Here is a 16,748-nt window from a genome sequence, read left to right on the forward strand (position 1 = left end):
TAACAAATGCCATTGCTGCAGAACCGTAAATGCTAGAAAAAGACTGAATGAAGTCCATCTTATGTGGGTAGCCCTGTGTTATATACTTACTGTGCATTATCTGAACATTTAATTCTTTAGTTTCACTTCTAACACCATTTGTAGATTATGTTTTCATTTGAAGCAGTATTTTTCCCAATTACGCTGTTTTCAAGTTTAAAATCGTAACATACAGGGTTACCCACAAAGGATGAGACTTCAGAGAGGATGTACAGAATCTGTTTTCCATATATTCACGATTCCCCGCAGCTATAAACATCTTTCTTTCTTTGCCAAAACATTAAATAAGTCATTAAAAGATTGTTTGTAAGGACAGAAGACTTAATTTAACCTAGGGATTGCCAAAATAATAGAGTTTCAGGTCGTCTTTGCAGACTCATCCTATCACATCGTGTGTCACACCTATTTTTCTAGCATTTTTTAGACTGTCATCTATCAATTTTATGGTTTTATTTCGACAACGCTTTTTTCATTAAATCTGTCTTCTTAAAAAAATATATTGTATTAATGACCCTTTTCATTCACATAAACTACTTATTTTGTTTATTGATCACTTCAAGGAGTAACATATTCTTTTGATTATGAAGTATCTGAAAGCACTTATCAAAGAGGAATTATCAAAAATATCTTCAAAACTAACTCATTCATTAAAAAATAATTATCTATTATTGAATAGCTGCAATGTAACGGAACATTCGGCATAAACTTTAATTCTTATATTTTTGCAACCTTCTGACGTAACCTTATGGTTCGGCCTCAAGCGTGACAGATAAAATTGCACTGTATACCGGATTTCACTTTCGTCCCCGCCGGGATTTAATTTTCTTAAAATTCCTACCTAAAAAAACTACAGAAACACAAGAAAACTGTGAAATTTTTGACGTCTGCTTTGTGTTTCCATTGACATTAAAAAGTTGCAACGGATATTGTAATTTTCCACTGTTGCAAATCTACAAAACTAAATTATTTTTAGAAATTGTTCAGTTAAAAATTACAAGATTCTAATTAAGAGGCGACGAAAATTCCACTGCTTTTATAGATCTCAACTTCTAACTGTATAGCTTCAAAGAAAATCACCAGCTATTTTAATGTTTGAAAGTAGTGGAAAATGTACTCCATCTTGAAAATGTCCACCATCTTGAGACTTGCTTTTCTTCATCAGCTGATTTCCTTAATGGTAACTGAAGCAGCTGCAGCAGGTTCGTGTATTCATATTTGTGTTTTAATGCTAAACATTACAATGAAAACATTTTCTATTCTCTAAAAGTTGTCTAAAATGAAAATAATATATTGTCTAGATTGTCATTTTTAAAATTATTTTGGCGCCAAATGCTAAAATATCTGATCACTGGTGAACAAATCCGAACTAAAAAAAAAGATTTAGGTTGCATTGAGAGAAGTTTTGGCCATACATCCCATGTTTGTGTTTGTAATAGTACTTACTGTGATACACTCTCTATACCAGGTATTGTTTATACTTAAAAACACTTTATTTTAAACTTTTTGCTTGAAAGAATCTAAAACACTTAACATACTTCACATTCTTAACTCTTTAATCTTTGAATTATGATTTCGCTAAACCATAAATATATATAGAATTATTCAAATTTTAAATTTACACCATCAGGTTGCAAATTGATACGTGGATTACAAAAGTTGCATTGAAACGAAAGGTCACACGAAGGAATAAGTTGGTTCGTTTTTTTAACTTTAAATGTTTTAGTTTTTGAAAGATTCCGCGAAAATCTGAAGGGTCCTTCAAATTTTAAAATTGTTTATTCTCAACATGTGTTTTCCTTAAACGTTGCAAAATTTTAACTCTACGAGCTAAGATCCCTGCAAAAACGGACCAAAAAAACTTTTGTTTTACAAAGTCTGCAATAATCTTAGAAAAATGAACCAAGTTATCGCCCCTCATTGCCAAAGGAATAGTTTTTGTGTGGAAAATATAAAAAAAATCACTCTACATTAATATTTCATGTTTTTAATTTTATATTTTACAACTTTTAGCGTTATTTCTTTATGTCCGATCTGCAATATTAAATGCTAAGATTATACTACTTATTTTTTACAATTTAAAGAATATTCTATTGTTAGATATTGAGGCAAACACAATTCTCCATATTGAATCTGATAGGGAAGGAAAAAGGTAAAATAAATCAAAAGCTGGAGCTAGTATTAAGTAAAAAATAATCTATTTTGTATTTAATGCTGGGTCCAGGGCAGCTATTTCTCTTTTTGACCTCAAGTTCGTAAAGTGAATGAGGGTGTAGGAGCCTATAAAATTGTTATTTTAAATCCTACAAGCCTTAAAATGGGCTCATTGAATCGGAAATTTTACGTAAATATCAAAAATGGTCTCGATCTTGAAAATCCGGTTACAAACGAGTCTGTAGGTCCTTATTCCCGTTTTTTAGACAACCTGTATATATCTACACCATCTGCCTTAATACTATACAGCCGTACACGAATACAATTATTTCAAATCAAAAGGTTTAAATCTTAATTCGCAAAAAAAAATACAAATAGAATGTTGAAAAAGATTTAAATCATATTTGACTTTGCATTAATTATAAGGTTTGCACAAAGTACTGTTGAGTGGGGCGAGGGTGATGAAACTGTTGGAGTTCTTGTAAATGTTGATAGTTCTAGACTTTATCAAACTATTCTTGGATTTGGAGGAGCTTTTACTGATGCTGCAGGTTAAAGCCCAATTCGCTGTGCGACACCAATATATCTTTTTCGGCTTTTTTGGTCCTTTTTGGGATTTTCCAGAATTTTCAGACCCCTAATTTTCGGTTAATTCTTTACAGTCTTTTCAGTATTTTGCCTCAAATTTTGATTGGGGAACTCGGGAGAGTCATGGGAATGTTCTAAGTTTAGTGGGTCGACTTTCATAGCGAAAATTCAGTTTCCCGGTAAAAATCGACCAACTGCGGGTAAACGACGGGAGTAATAATGAGTACCCTGTGCAACGCGCGCTGGGTTCCCAAGTTAGTTGATGTATAAAACGACTGCTGTAAATAAACCTTTGTTTCTGATTTTTTTTACAGGCATAAATATTGCGAAACTAAGTAAAGAAGCTCAAGAGAATTTGATCAGGTAAGAGAAAAAATCAAAAAAATTCATTTGGATTTAAGAAATTCAATTTATTTATTATTAGTATAATATTTTACCTAAAATATTATTACTAAAACTAAAGGGGATTCAAATTACTCGAAAATATATAGATAATTGTGTCTTACAAAATTGAAAACCTTAAAAATCTTTATACTGTAATTGCTTTTCTATGTTTTCTTTTATATCACTGCAATGCTAATAAAAGAATAATAGAAAGGAAATGAGTTTTTGCCACAAACTTTCCTAACCCATATATCTTTGCAACCTGATGGCGTAAACCTTTATTATTTAAATCTTAAATTATTTCATATAACGGAATTCACAGTTTGAAAAAGTTAAGATTCACTGCGTTACCCCTAAAAAGAAAAAATGTTACCCCCCTGGACAAATTCCTGATTAGGCCCCTGATACTTTTATTTAGAGAATATACGTATTGTGACACTCCTGGGGATACGGAATTATCAACATTTAATCTAACAGTAGATGATACCCTTTACAAGATTCCCTATATTAATCAAGCTAAACAGATATCAAATAAACAGGTTAGCTAAATTACTCTCCCCTCTATATTCATTTTTAAAGAAATAATCAGATCATACAGTCATCTTAATTTATATCAGTACAATGAAGACGACTTTCAATTTTGATTTATATCAATTAAAATGCTTGCAATATTTAAATTAAAAGTTTGCAATATTTAGATTAAAATGTTTGCAATATTTAAATTAAATGTTTGCAATATTTAGATTAAAATGTTTGCAATATTAAAATTAAATGTTTGCAATATTTAGATTAAATATTTGCAATATTTAGATTAAAATGTTTGCAATATTTAAATTAAAATATTTGCAATATTTAAATTAAAATGTTTGCAATATTTAAATTAAAATGTTTGCAATATTTAAATTAAAATGTTTTCAATATTTAAATTAAAATGTTTTCAATATTTCGATTGAAATGTTTGCAATATTTAGTTTAAAATGTTTGCAATATTTCAATTAAAATGTTTGCAATATTTAAATTAAATGTTTGCAATATTTAAATTAAATGTTTGCAATATTTAAATTAAAGTGTTTGCAATATTTCGATTAAAATGTTTGCAATATTTAAATTAAAATGTTTTCAATATTTAGATTAAAAATTTTTCAATATTTAGATTAAAATGTTTGCAATATTTAAATTAAAATGTTTGCAATATTTAGATTAAAATAATTGCAATATTTAAATTAAAATGTTTGCAATATTTAGATTAAAATTTTTTCAATATTTAGATTAAAATGTTTGCAATATTTAGATTAAAATGTTTGCAATATTTAGATTAAAATGTTTGCAAGCCCATGGTCGGCACCGGCCTGGATGAAATCAAACAATGCATTAAATGGTCAGGTAACGTTATTCCTTTCAAACAACAATTATCTGCATTTCAACGGATTTAGTTAACTCCATTTTGATATTTCTGAAGAAATAACAATACAGAAGATATCAGTACAATCCCAAAAATACAATTGTTTTCAAAGGTTTGAAAACCTAATCAATTTTAAGATCAGTTTTTGCTGTGGATAATATACAAAAGAATAGGTCGCTAAAGCATACTGTAAAGTTGAAAATTGCCATTTTCAATTTTAGCTTTAACCCTCCGTCATGTTGAAGACGACATGAGCCATCTACAGGGTGTCCCAAAAAACATGGGAATTCAGTGACGAATTCGATATCGTCTTTGTTATGAATTAGCATTGTAATATCATTAATGGAAAGATAACAAATGGTTTTGCAATTTAGTTCTAAAAAACTTTTCTAATAACAAATATTGAAAAAATCATTCATACCAAATTTAATGAAAGATAAAGCTTAAGAATGATTCATACATGTTCATTATTTGGTAGCAACCCAAGGAAGTTACGTACACTTGCCGTGTTGAAATACAAGAAGAGAGAGATATATAGTATACATTTTAGGGTTAGGGGAGGTTAAGACAAATTCTGGGCCGAGCGCTGCGGCTAGAACATGCTAGGAGGACGAGCGCCACGTCTAGGACAGGCAAGGGGGATAAGCGCCGCGGCTAGAACAAGCTCTCTCATAGTCTTTTAATTCATTGCGGCATGCGCACGTAACTACCTTTGGCGTCTACCTGATTATTTCGGTTCCTTAAAGGGACTGTCAACAAAGCTTCAAGGAAACCCCAAAATTGAATTATTGATTCACAACAGTACCACCTCTGTTTATCCTTTGTACTGTTGTTTCCTTTTTTGGATACAAATCGGGCATGCAGTTATTCACAGGGAGGGTCAAAAAAATCTTTTATTTTATTTTAAATTTTTCAGGGATATTTGCTGCCAGAGTATTATTCAGCTTGGGCAAATTATTTTATAAAGTTCTTGGACTCCTACAAGTAATTTTTTATACAATTGATAAGCGTTAAAAGATTAAAATTAAAATAAAAGTAAGCAGAAAAAAAGATCAAAGGAATTGAGCCATTGTCACAAACTCAAATTTTCTAATTCCTATATCTTCGCAACTTGATAGCGCAAACCTTTGCTATTTCAAACTTAGATTATTGATCTACAAGAATTCATAGTTTGAAAAATCTAAGGTCTACGGCATTGGGTGGCAAAGATAAGGATTTAGAAAATTTGAGTTTGTGGCAAAGACTCAAATTGTATTAAAGTGCTTTGTAGACTTTTAGGGCTAAGAGCATATAACATTTATTTTAACAAGGTTACCCACAAAAGTTAAGAATTTAATGACGACCTGAAAATCTTTAATTCTGACCTTCTGAAGGTTAAAAATGGTCAGAATGAACCATATTTATAATATATCTGTATATAAAGGGAGCTAGGAGTGGAATTCTGGTGGCTAACTGCTCAGAATGAACCCTATATATAATATATCTATAAATAAAGGGAGCTAGGAGTAGAATTCTGGGGGCTAACTGCTCAGAATGAACCATATGATGGAGATATTCCAGATTTTTCGTTTAACTGCATGGGATGGAATGCTTCGACTCAGGTGACTGGAGTAACTACATAAATTAATTAAGGGACAAATATGTAAAGTCGTCTTTGATTTTTACTGTTAAAACAAAAAGTGACAACTCATACACAATTGTACTAAAGTTATTCATTATCATCTTATGTAGAGTTTAAAGTTGCCATTCACCTGAATGAGTTTTTGCCACAAACTATGATTTTCTAATCTTTACATGTTTGCAATATTTGCAACCAATTTTCGTAGCTATCTATAATATTTTAAACTATGAATTCTGTTAAGCATCAATTGCAAAAATATGAGGATTCAAAAATTTGATTTTGTAGCAAAAAATCAACTCCTTCGGTGTCGGTTTCTAGTTGTATAAAATAAATTAATTGGACTGAATAATCTTCTCAGAAATTAAACTTTTATCATTTGTCGAATAATAATTGAACCATAGTTCGGGATGTAATTCTTTTAAAATCTCGGCTCTAGATCCGTTAACATTATTTGTATACTCACTTAAGAAATATCAGATAAAATAAGAATAAAAATAAAAAAATAAAACATTTTTTTAAAATTTTATATCTGAATTATCACAGATTAAATTTATAAATAAATAAAACTAAACTTTGACCCACTCAACTTAGAACTTTAAACCAAGCTAATAACATTTCAGTAGCTCTACCGAGTTGTTCCCCCAATCAAAATCGTTCAAGGGATTCATGAGTTATGATAAGATTTACAAACAAACAAACAGAGATTACTAATTTATATCTATATATAAAGTTGTAATCTCTGTTTGGGTGTCTGTTTGTTTGTTTGTCAGAACATGACTTAGCTACCCCCCTAGACCGATTTGCCTCAAAAGTTGATTGGAGAATTCGGGAGATGTTCTTGATTTTGAGATTGGGTTGACTTTAATACCGAAATTTAGTTTCCCAGTAACATCGTTCAAGTGCGAGTAAACGGCGGGAGTAACTTTTAGTAACCTTGGCAGCGCTGGGTTCCCAATCTATATATAGTATATAGTAATTTCCTTTTGTTTATTTTGATTTAATCTGCATTAATCGCTTATTAAAAAGAGATTCTCATTCAAAACAACCTGCAATGGTTCAGAGGACCGGAGGCCAAATTTAAAGAATTTGAATGGCGTCACTGAACCGCCAACAACCGGTTCCAGTTTAGTCCCGGCTCAACTGGAACCGCCAACAACCGGTTTCAGTTTAGTCCCGGCTCAAATCTCAAAACTCTTTTTTGTTTAAACCGGACGTTCAAATTCTTCAAATTCGGGTTAAATTAAACTGTAAATATTGTGCCCCTTCCTTATAGATATATCTATAATCTATATTTATATTTATCTTATATTATGTATTTCCACCGAAAAAAAACTGGACTTCTTTAATAAGTATCTCTGATTTATTTTTAGTGTATCTTAAAATTACTGTCAAATGATCCTATCCTATGTAAACTGTATGTAAACATACGCTGACCTTCCTAATAAAGAAATAAATTAGAAAGAACCAGCCTTTTTGGTCGGTGGAAATACAGTATATAAAATTGTAGGTATGCTGACGTTATACTGATGGCTCTTGACGACCAACGACCATTTATACGAGCATGGGCAGAAACAGTTATGGAGAATCCAAAGTAAATATATTTTTTCGTATATCAGGGTTTCCCAGGAAAGGATGAGACTGTATTAAGTCGTCAGGAAAATGTGACAATCCCCAGGTTAAATTATGTATTCTGCTTAATAGATATGGCTTATGTAATGACTTGGCAATGAAAAAATTAAGTTCACAGTTGCAGGGAATCGTGAATATAAGGAAACAGACAGTTCAAATTCCGTTCCGAAGTCTCATCCATTGTGAGTAACCCTGTATGTTTAAAAATATAACCGAGGTTTCTTCAAGTAACTCTCGTTTTAAACTGCTGCATGCCCGACCTGCAGTATCCTCTAAACCTTAATGGTCGTTTTTTTTGTTTAAAAAGTGTTTAATTTCTCCATTGTTTCTGAAGCTAGAAATGGGCAGTTTTCTAAAAAATGAAAAGGATAAAATTCATTATTTTTCAAGATTAGAGTCTCTTGAAATTACGTCTACAGTCCTTTTAAGTTATGTTTAATTTGTCTCCATAAATATCAAGTGTTCTTACTGAGTCATAACTTGATTGTTGCCTTACATTAATGTGCGAACACTCCCTTTAAAGAGCTGCCCAGTTTGTGTCTGGTTGGGCTGTACACTGGTATGTGGATTTCCTAGGATTTCTGGTAAGTGAAAATTTTAGAAAAGTCATATTTTTGGGGACAAAAGTTTATATTTGATGCTTCAATATCAAATGTGCATAGGGGTTGAAATTTTTTACTTTTAAGACAGTGTAAGTTAATTTTTTTTGCACTGGGTTCAGGGCTGTGAAAAGGCCGGTCATTGCCATAACAAATCTAGAATAGTCCAGAACTTTTTTGTTATTAAAGCTCCAGTTCTTAAAACTACATTTTTGAACAGCCCTTAAAAATGGATGTAATAACATGTATCTATTACATTTTAACATGTGTCATGAAGAAAAAAAAATATTTTTTTTAAATTTCGCGACCGTTTTTTTTGACATTTTATTCAAACCTGCCTAGCACCCGAACTTTTAAAGTTAGCGGTATAATTTTGTTTCAATGAGGAATTGCCGAATAATTTCAGCCGCAGCTTAAATTTTAGACGCAGCTCAAATATGGTTGGCTTCACTTAAAATTGAGTTCAATGTTTCAAGATTTAAGCCGGCGCTCAATTAAAGCCAGTTTTTGGCGGATTTGAGACGCGGCTCAAATTTATTGTATTCGGACTCTGGCCTTGAAAAATTGGACATGTATTGCAACCCTCTTAAAGTGTTCAAGAACCCGATGTACTACGCAATGGGACATTTTAGTAAATTCATGACAGAGGGGTCAGTCAGGATTGGAGTTGATACCCAGGGATACGATGCAGATAGGGTACAGGTAATATCCTGGATACAGATAGGATACAGATAGGATACAGATAGGATACAGATAAGATACAGATAATATCCTGTATATAGGTAGGATACAGATAATATTCTGGATACAGATAGGAGAGATATAATATCCTGGATACAGAAAGGATACAGGTAACATCCTGTATATAGATAGGATACAGATAATATTCTGGATACAGCTAGATAGGATGAAGGTTATATCCACGGCACAGATAGAAAATAGGATATCAGGTGAATACTGTATTCAGTATACATATAGAATACAGAACATCAGGCGTATCCAGTATTCAGGATACAGTTTGCACGGGCTGTATCCAAATAACTCGGTCACAATTTATTTCTATTTTAATTAAAAATCCGGCAAATAAAGTCAGTTTTCTGTATTCTACAGTATCAAAGAAAATGAGTTTTTGCCACAAATTCTAATTTTTGAATCCCTATATGCTTGCTACCCGATGTCGTAGACCTTTAATTTTACAAATTGTGAATTCTACTAGATCAAAAAGCCTGAGCTTGAAATATAAAAGGTTTGCACCATCACGTTGCAAAGATATAGAGATTAGAAAATTAGATTTTCGGCAAAAACGCAGATCCTTTTTCATATTTATGTTCAATTGAATTGAATTTTGTATCTGTCCTAATCTCTGTTTTACTAAACTCTAATCTAAGTTTGAAATATCCTTGATTTACACCATCAGGTTGCAAAGATTATAGATATTTAAAAATCTGAGTTTGTGGCCAAGTTTCAATTCCTTTCTAACAATGTTTGGTTCGGACTTTACAATTATCGTATTGCGTCTCTAATGTATTTGTTAGTAATTAACGTATTTACCGTTTGTTCTTAAGTAATAATTTTCCGGGGTTTTTTTACAGAACATTGGTTAATTTTCGGAAACTTTCGGTTGCAACCGAATTTTTCGCCCTATATTTCAAAATTTCTGTAAATTTTTATAATATTGAAATTATGTTTTTTTCTAGATGGTGGGAGTTAAACGCCCGGATGGTGCAACTGTGCTTGTGATTACTAACAAGTAAAGTATTATGTCTTCAATGTGTAGACCCCAAGGAAAACTAATGGAAGACTAAATCTATATAAATGAGAAAGACGCTTCGACTCAGAATTTGTCCTGGAATTTTTGGCAGCTTAAGTCTTCCTTTTTTGTACATCATCATCGCAGGATTGTTTAGCAGATTGACCCAGAACAAAAATCTGTTACTTTTACCATTTACCTTCTTCTCCAGGTCCTGTTTATCATCAGTTTCCAATTACCTGGGTCTTGTTTATCATCAGTTTCCAACCTTATCTGGGTCCTGTTTATCATCAGTTTCCAACCTTATCTGGGTCCTGTTTATCATCAGTGTCCAACCTTATCTAGGTCCTGTTTATCATCAGTTTCCAACCTTATCTGGGTCCTGTTTATCATCAGTTTCCAATTACCTGGGTCTTGTTTATCATCAGTTTCCAACATTATCTGGGTCCTGTTTATCATCAGTATCCAACCTCATCTGGGTCCTGTTTATCATCAGTTTCCAACCTTATCTGGGTCCTGTTTATCATCAGTATCCAACCTTATCTAGGTCCAGTTTATCATCAGTTTCCAACCTTATCTAGGTCCTGATTATCATCAGTTTCCAACCTTATCTGGGTCCTGTTTATCATATCTTAAGGGGGGCATCTATATTTAATGTTCAATTCCTTCTTTTATATCTAGGCATTTAGAGAGTGCTGTAAAGGTACGGATCGAAGATGGAGCTATGTCCAGTCAAATTCTAACCATCCAACCTGAATCTGTTCATACCCTAGTTTGGTTTTCAACACAGGACTAACGAGCCAAACGAAAAGATGAAGAAAAAAAACGTAAAGACGAAAAGAAGAACACAGAAAAAAAGAAGACAATGTACAGAAACAAAAAGATGAAAAGAAAAAAGACGAAAATTTTCCCTTGTAGTTTTTAAAAAAAATTCAACTCTTTAAATGTAATTTTCTGTCGACTTATTTTCAATTTTCCCTCAATTAAAAAAGAGTAGCATGCCGGATTCATAATGGTACCCTTTCCGCTTTCATCTGAGCAACAGTGAGAAAGATATTGTTACTTTTTAATTTGGAAAAGTGTTTAATTCTAACAATGTTGTTCTTTCTCACTGTTGCATAACTCCGCAAGTCACTTTTAATGAGAACAATATTTAAAACTGATCAATTTAGGATAAATTAGAGGGATAACTCTATATCATTTCAGTCAAGTCAAAGGTTTTAAGGGTAGGGTTTTGAATCGGACATGCCACTGTAAAAAAAGATCAAATTAACACAGTCTTACAGTATCCTTAATCACATGCGTATTGTTACCATTTAAAAGTGGTATGAAATAAAAGAAATGTAAAGCCATGAAACTAATGTGAGTAAATCTACAGAATATAGGATAAAATCTATTTACAAGGAAAAAAATTACAAATTAAAATGATACTAATGAATCATGAAAAGCCGGAGCTCTCTGACAGACTCTCTGGCTTTCTTTTGCCTCCTACAACGAGTTAATTTTCCGTCTTCAGACTCTTTTGTGAATACTAACTTTCATTTCGATTTTCCTCCTAACTCATGTCAAGCTGTGTCTTATGCCTATTGGCTTGAATTAAATAGAATTCCCATGGTCCAACAGTGGTTTGGTTTTCCACGTGTTTAAGCATGCGTACAAAGCATCTTCTCTGAGATGGCATTTTTTAACCGCTAAATCTCCCTACACGATATAAATGAGATGACTTGTTATCCGTCCCACTGCTATCTTTGACTACAGTTTATTTACAAGTATGCCTCTCTTCATGCTTATAACCTCTACCTGATCTTGGAACCTATCCACGTTCCATAGGTTCAGAGATCTCACATAATCCTTCTCCGTCCGCCTTGCTTGTGAATCAGACTCCAACATCGGGTTATAGACCTATTACTATATAATTTAAAAATAGCATATCTTGAAATAAATATGTATTACAGGTATATCAAAGTTTATTACATGCTAGCTGAAGTGCCCAGTGCTGCCCATGGAATTTAAAAACACTTGAAAAAATTTCAAATTTCTAATTTTTCCAAAAAAAGGTGAATTTTCAAAAATAAAAATAAATCTAATTTTTCTAGCCTATGCTACTCCTCTGAGAATGTGGAGTAATCTAGGGAATATATAAACCCCTGCTCTTCTATCTATCTATCTATCTCTCTCAGGGAGTAAGGAATAGAAGGGAGATATAACTGACGCGGTTCGCCCTATCATATGATTATACATGCTTTACAGACGAAGTACTCCATTTGAATAAGAAATATTTAAATGTCGTCTAATGCACAATTACCGCGTACATGTATTCAGAAAAGGTGATTGAATACATTTAACAAGGAAAAAAGTATGCTGAACATCGCCAAATAAATTCATTTTTTAAGATGCAAAATTATTAGCAATACAAACGTATTTTTTTATACTAAATAAGATTGTTTTTATTTATTATGGTAAAGTAAAAATAACATTTAAAAAATTAAAAGACGACCTTTAAAAAAACTCTCATTCAAATGGAGTACTTCGTCTGTAAAGCATGTATAATCATATGGGAGGGCGAACCGCGTCAGTTATATCTCCCTTCTATTCCTTACTCCCTGATCTCTCTATATATCTATCTATCTATCTATCTATCTATCTATCTATATATAAATCTATATATCTATCTATCTATCTATCTATCTATCTATCTATCTATCTATCTATTTATCTATCTATCTATCTATCTATCTATCTATCTATCTATTTAGCTGTCTATCTATCTGTCTGTATATCTATCTATCTATCTATCTACCTATCTATCTATCTATCTAGCTAGCTAGCTATCTATCTATCTATCTAGCTATCTATCTATCTGTCTGTATATCTATCTATCTATCTATCTTTCAATCTATCTATCTATCTATATATCTAAAATTCTGAGTACTGAGTAGTATAAGTGACGCATATGTTTAAAATCCAACAATAAAATGTATCGTCAGCTCTGAGCACCAGTTTTATACACTAGATACTGCACAATGCACATTTTAGTGGGTTTAATGCAAATTTAATGCAATACGGTGAGAAGCAAAAAACTTTGGAAAGAATTGTTCTTCTTCATCTTGAGAAATTTAGGAGTTTTGATGCAACCCATCTCTAAAAATATTCAGAACAAATTAAAAAAAAATAGTTTAAGTTGCAAATTACAAAATGCTTTGCGACATTTTATAATTAAAAGAAAATAAAAATGATAAGAATTTGACTGTTCTTATACTGTAGGAGATTTTATACCTCAAAGTTATATTTAAGTGAATAGTTAAATTTTTCTGAAAATTTCGTGAGGTTTAGAACCCCAAAAAGGTCTTGGAGGCCCTCGGCTAAGTGGTTTTCCCCTCAATTTAATTATCCTCCCTTAATCTCCCGGTAAAGTAGTAATTAATAGTTAAAATTATTTTATTATTGTTTACATAAAGCTGTTTGTAATCTTTTAAAGAAAAAATTTACAAGTTAAATTCTTGGTTTTCGGACGACTAGAGTGGTTTGTCCAATAATTATATGCCCCTTAAAATATAATATTAGAGTGGTTTATCCGATTAATATTGGTTCCCTTAAAATATTATACTTGAGTGGTTTGTCCGATTCATATTGGTTCCCTTAAAATATAATACTAGAGTGGTTTGTCCGATTAAAACTGATCAATTTAGGATAAATTAGAGGGATAACTCTATGTCATTTCAGTCAAGTCAAAGGTTTTAAGGGTAGGGTTTTGAATCGGACATGCCACTGTAAAAAAAGATCATATTAACACAGTCTTACAGTATCCTTAATCACATGCGTATTGTTACCATTTAAAAGTGGTATGAAATAAAAGAAATCTAAAGCCATAAAACTAATGTGAGTAAATCTACAGAATATAGGATAAAATCTACTTACAAGGAAAAATTAACAAATTAAAGTGACACTAATGAATCTTTAAAAGCCGGAGCTCTCTGACAGACTCTCTGGCTTTCTTTTGCCTCCTACAACGAGTTAATCTTCCGTCTTCAGACTCTTTTGTGAATACCAACTTTCATTTCGGTTTTAACCCACGCCAATTCTATTTCCCCATACCTCATGTCAAGCCGCGTCTTATGCCTATTGGCTTGAATTTAAAATAGAATTCCCATGGTCCAACAGTGGCTTTGGTTTTCCACACGTTAAAGCATGCGCACAAAGCATCTTCTTTGGTATGGCATTTTTAACGGCTAAATCTCCATAAACACACCTCTGACCCTTTAGTAAAAGTAAATTTAGCCTAAAGTCTGACCGCGTCAACCTTGTTGCACCGGCTAGTCCTATTGAGTGTCTGCTTTATTTACCCAATATCTCGGCGATACAGTACAAACTGGAACCGGAAAGGTTGACCCGACTCGGAAATTCAAAATGTACTACGATATAGATGAGATGACTTGTTATCCGTCCCACTGCTATCTTTGACTACAGTTTATTTACAAGTAAGCCTCTCTGCATGCTTATATCCTCTACGTAATCTTGGAACCTATCCACGTTCCATAGGTTCCAAGATCTCACATAATCCTTCTCCGTTCGCCTTGCTATGTGAATCAGACTCCAACATTAGGTTGACCTCTTATGGTATTTTTTAAAAATAGCATATCTTGAAATAAATATGTATTACAGGTATATCAAAGTTTATTACATGCTAGCTTAAGTGCCCAGTGTTGCCCATGGAATTTAAAAACACTTGAAAAAATTTCTAATTTCTAATTTTTCCAAAAAAGGTGAATTTTCAAAAATAAAACTAAATCTAATTTTTTTAGCCTATGCTACTCCTCTGAGAATGTGGAGTAATCTAGGGAATATATAAACCCCTGCTCTTCTATCTATCTATCTATCTCTTTACATATCTATCTAGCTAGCTAGCTAGCTATCTATCTATCTATCTAGCTATCTATCTATCTGTCTGTATATCTATCTATCTATCTTTCTTTCAATCTATCTATCTATCTATATATCTAAAATTCTGAGTACTACTGAGTAGTATAAGTGACGCATATGTTTAAAATCCAACAATAAAATGTATCGTCAGCTCTGAGCACCAGTTTTATACACTAGATACTGCACAATGCACATTTTAGTGGGTTTAATGCAAATTTAATGCAATACGGTGAGAAGCAAAAAACTTTGGAAAGAATTGTTCTTCTTCATCTTGAGAAATTTAGGAGTTTTGATGCAACCCATCTCTAAAAATATTCAGAACAAATTAAAAAAAAATAGTTTAAGTTGCAAATTACAAAATGCTTTGCGACATTTTATAATTAAAAGAAAATAAAAATGATAAGAATTTGACTGTTCTTATACTGTAGGAGATTTTATACCTCAAAGTTATATATTTAAGTGAATAGTTAAATTTTTCTGATTGCAAGTCAGATTTGAAATGTTATCATTTAAATTATTTTATTATTGTTTACATAAAGCTGTTTGTAATCTTTTAAAGAAAAAATTTACAAGTTAAATTCTTGGTTTTCGGACGTCACCAATTAACGTAGTCGTATTTTAAAGTGTTTTTCCATTTATTCATATCGATACCTTTAAAATATTAATAGTTTATATCGGTACCCGTAAAATATTACTATTTTATATCGGTTCCCTTAAAATATAATACTAGAGTGGTTTGTCCGATTAATATTGGTTCCCTTAAAATATAATACTAGAGTGGTTTGTCCGATTCATATTGGTTCCCTTAAAATATAATACTAGAGTGGTTTGTCCGATTTATATTGGTTCCCTTAAAATATAATACTAGAGTGGTTTGTCCGATTTATATTGGTTCCCTTAAAATATTATAATAGAGTGGTTTGTCCGATTTATATTGGTTCCCTTAAAATAAATTACTAGAGTGGTTTGTCCGATTCATATTGGTTCCCTTAAAATATTATAATAGAGTGGTTTGTCCGATTCATATTGGTTCCCTTAAAATATAATACTAGAGTGGTTTGTCCGATTCATATTGGTTCCCTTAAAATATTATAATAGAGTGGTTTGTTCGAGTCATATTGGTTCCCTTAAAACCTTTAGCTAGTCAAGAGCAAATACGATATTATTGTTTATTATTTGAAAATTGATCATTTTCATTTGTCAGTTTTAAAAACGTTTAATTTACGACGAAATCTTTCAAAAATATATATTGTTTATCAGATAAAGTTGTATAGGTTATCATTGGAGGGTCGATCCTTTGACATTAAAACGACAGCGCCTGTCAAGTTGTGAAGCTTAACAAGCTTAGTGAGCAAAATAAATTTTTTTAATGATAGTTATGTAGTAAATAGATTTTTTTTTGATATTTATGGTTTGAAATCAATAGAAAGTACATTGGAAGAAAATGTACAAGAGATGAATTTTCAGCCTTAAAACTATCCACCCTATAGGAAATTATACAACTTGTAAGCGAATTTAGTTTGTGGAACAAAGAGTTCATAGCAACCCCCTGCTTTATAATATTAATGTTATTTTAAATAAAGGATATGTTTAAGGAATGTTATGACGTAGCATAAAGCAGGTAGATTGAAAGCAGACAGGTCTGTTTGGGTCATTTTATTTGAC

At 31.8% G+C, this 16,748-nt stretch overlaps 1 protein-coding gene across 1 annotated transcript; it reads left to right on the plus strand.

Annotated features, from left to right (window-relative positions):
- Positions 1–999: 999 nt before the first annotated feature.
- On the plus strand, positions 1,000–11,559 carry LOC111712671 (glucosylceramidase). Its single transcript, XM_023487353.1, has 16 exons — positions 1,000–1,238; positions 1,418–1,504; positions 2,137–2,188; positions 2,617–2,741; positions 3,093–3,144; positions 3,485–3,701; positions 4,477–4,545; positions 5,481–5,548; positions 6,060–6,185; positions 7,064–7,090; positions 7,693–7,776; positions 8,338–8,440; positions 8,536–8,551; positions 9,006–9,115; positions 10,111–10,163; positions 10,845–11,559. The coding sequence occupies exons 1-16, from the start codon at positions 1,148–1,150 to the stop codon at positions 10,957–10,959; spliced, it is 1,395 nt and encodes a 464-aa protein (XP_023343121.1). The 5' UTR covers positions 1,000–1,147; the 3' UTR covers positions 10,960–11,559.
- Positions 11,560–16,748: the final 5,189 nt, after the last annotated feature.

The sequence above is a fragment of the Eurytemora carolleeae genome, unplaced genomic scaffold (assembly GCF_000591075.1).
Source record: "Eurytemora carolleeae unplaced genomic scaffold, Eaff_2.0 scaffold1299, whole genome shotgun sequence".
Lineage (NCBI taxonomy): Eukaryota > Metazoa > Arthropoda > Copepoda > Calanoida > Temoridae > Eurytemora > Eurytemora carolleeae.

Coding starts and splice junctions, on each gene's coding strand:
- LOC111712671 (XM_023487353.1), top strand. CDS start 1,148: ATGTACTCCATCTTGAAAATGTCCACCATCTTGAGACTTGCTTTTCTT. Junction 1,239..1,417: donor AACTGAAGCAGCTGCAGCAG/GTTCGTGTATTC, acceptor CTAAAAAAAAAG/ATTTAGGTTGCATTGAGAGA. Junction 1,505..2,136: donor TGATACACTCTCTATACCAG/GTATTGTTTATA, acceptor TTCTATTGTTAG/ATATTGAGGCAAACACAATT.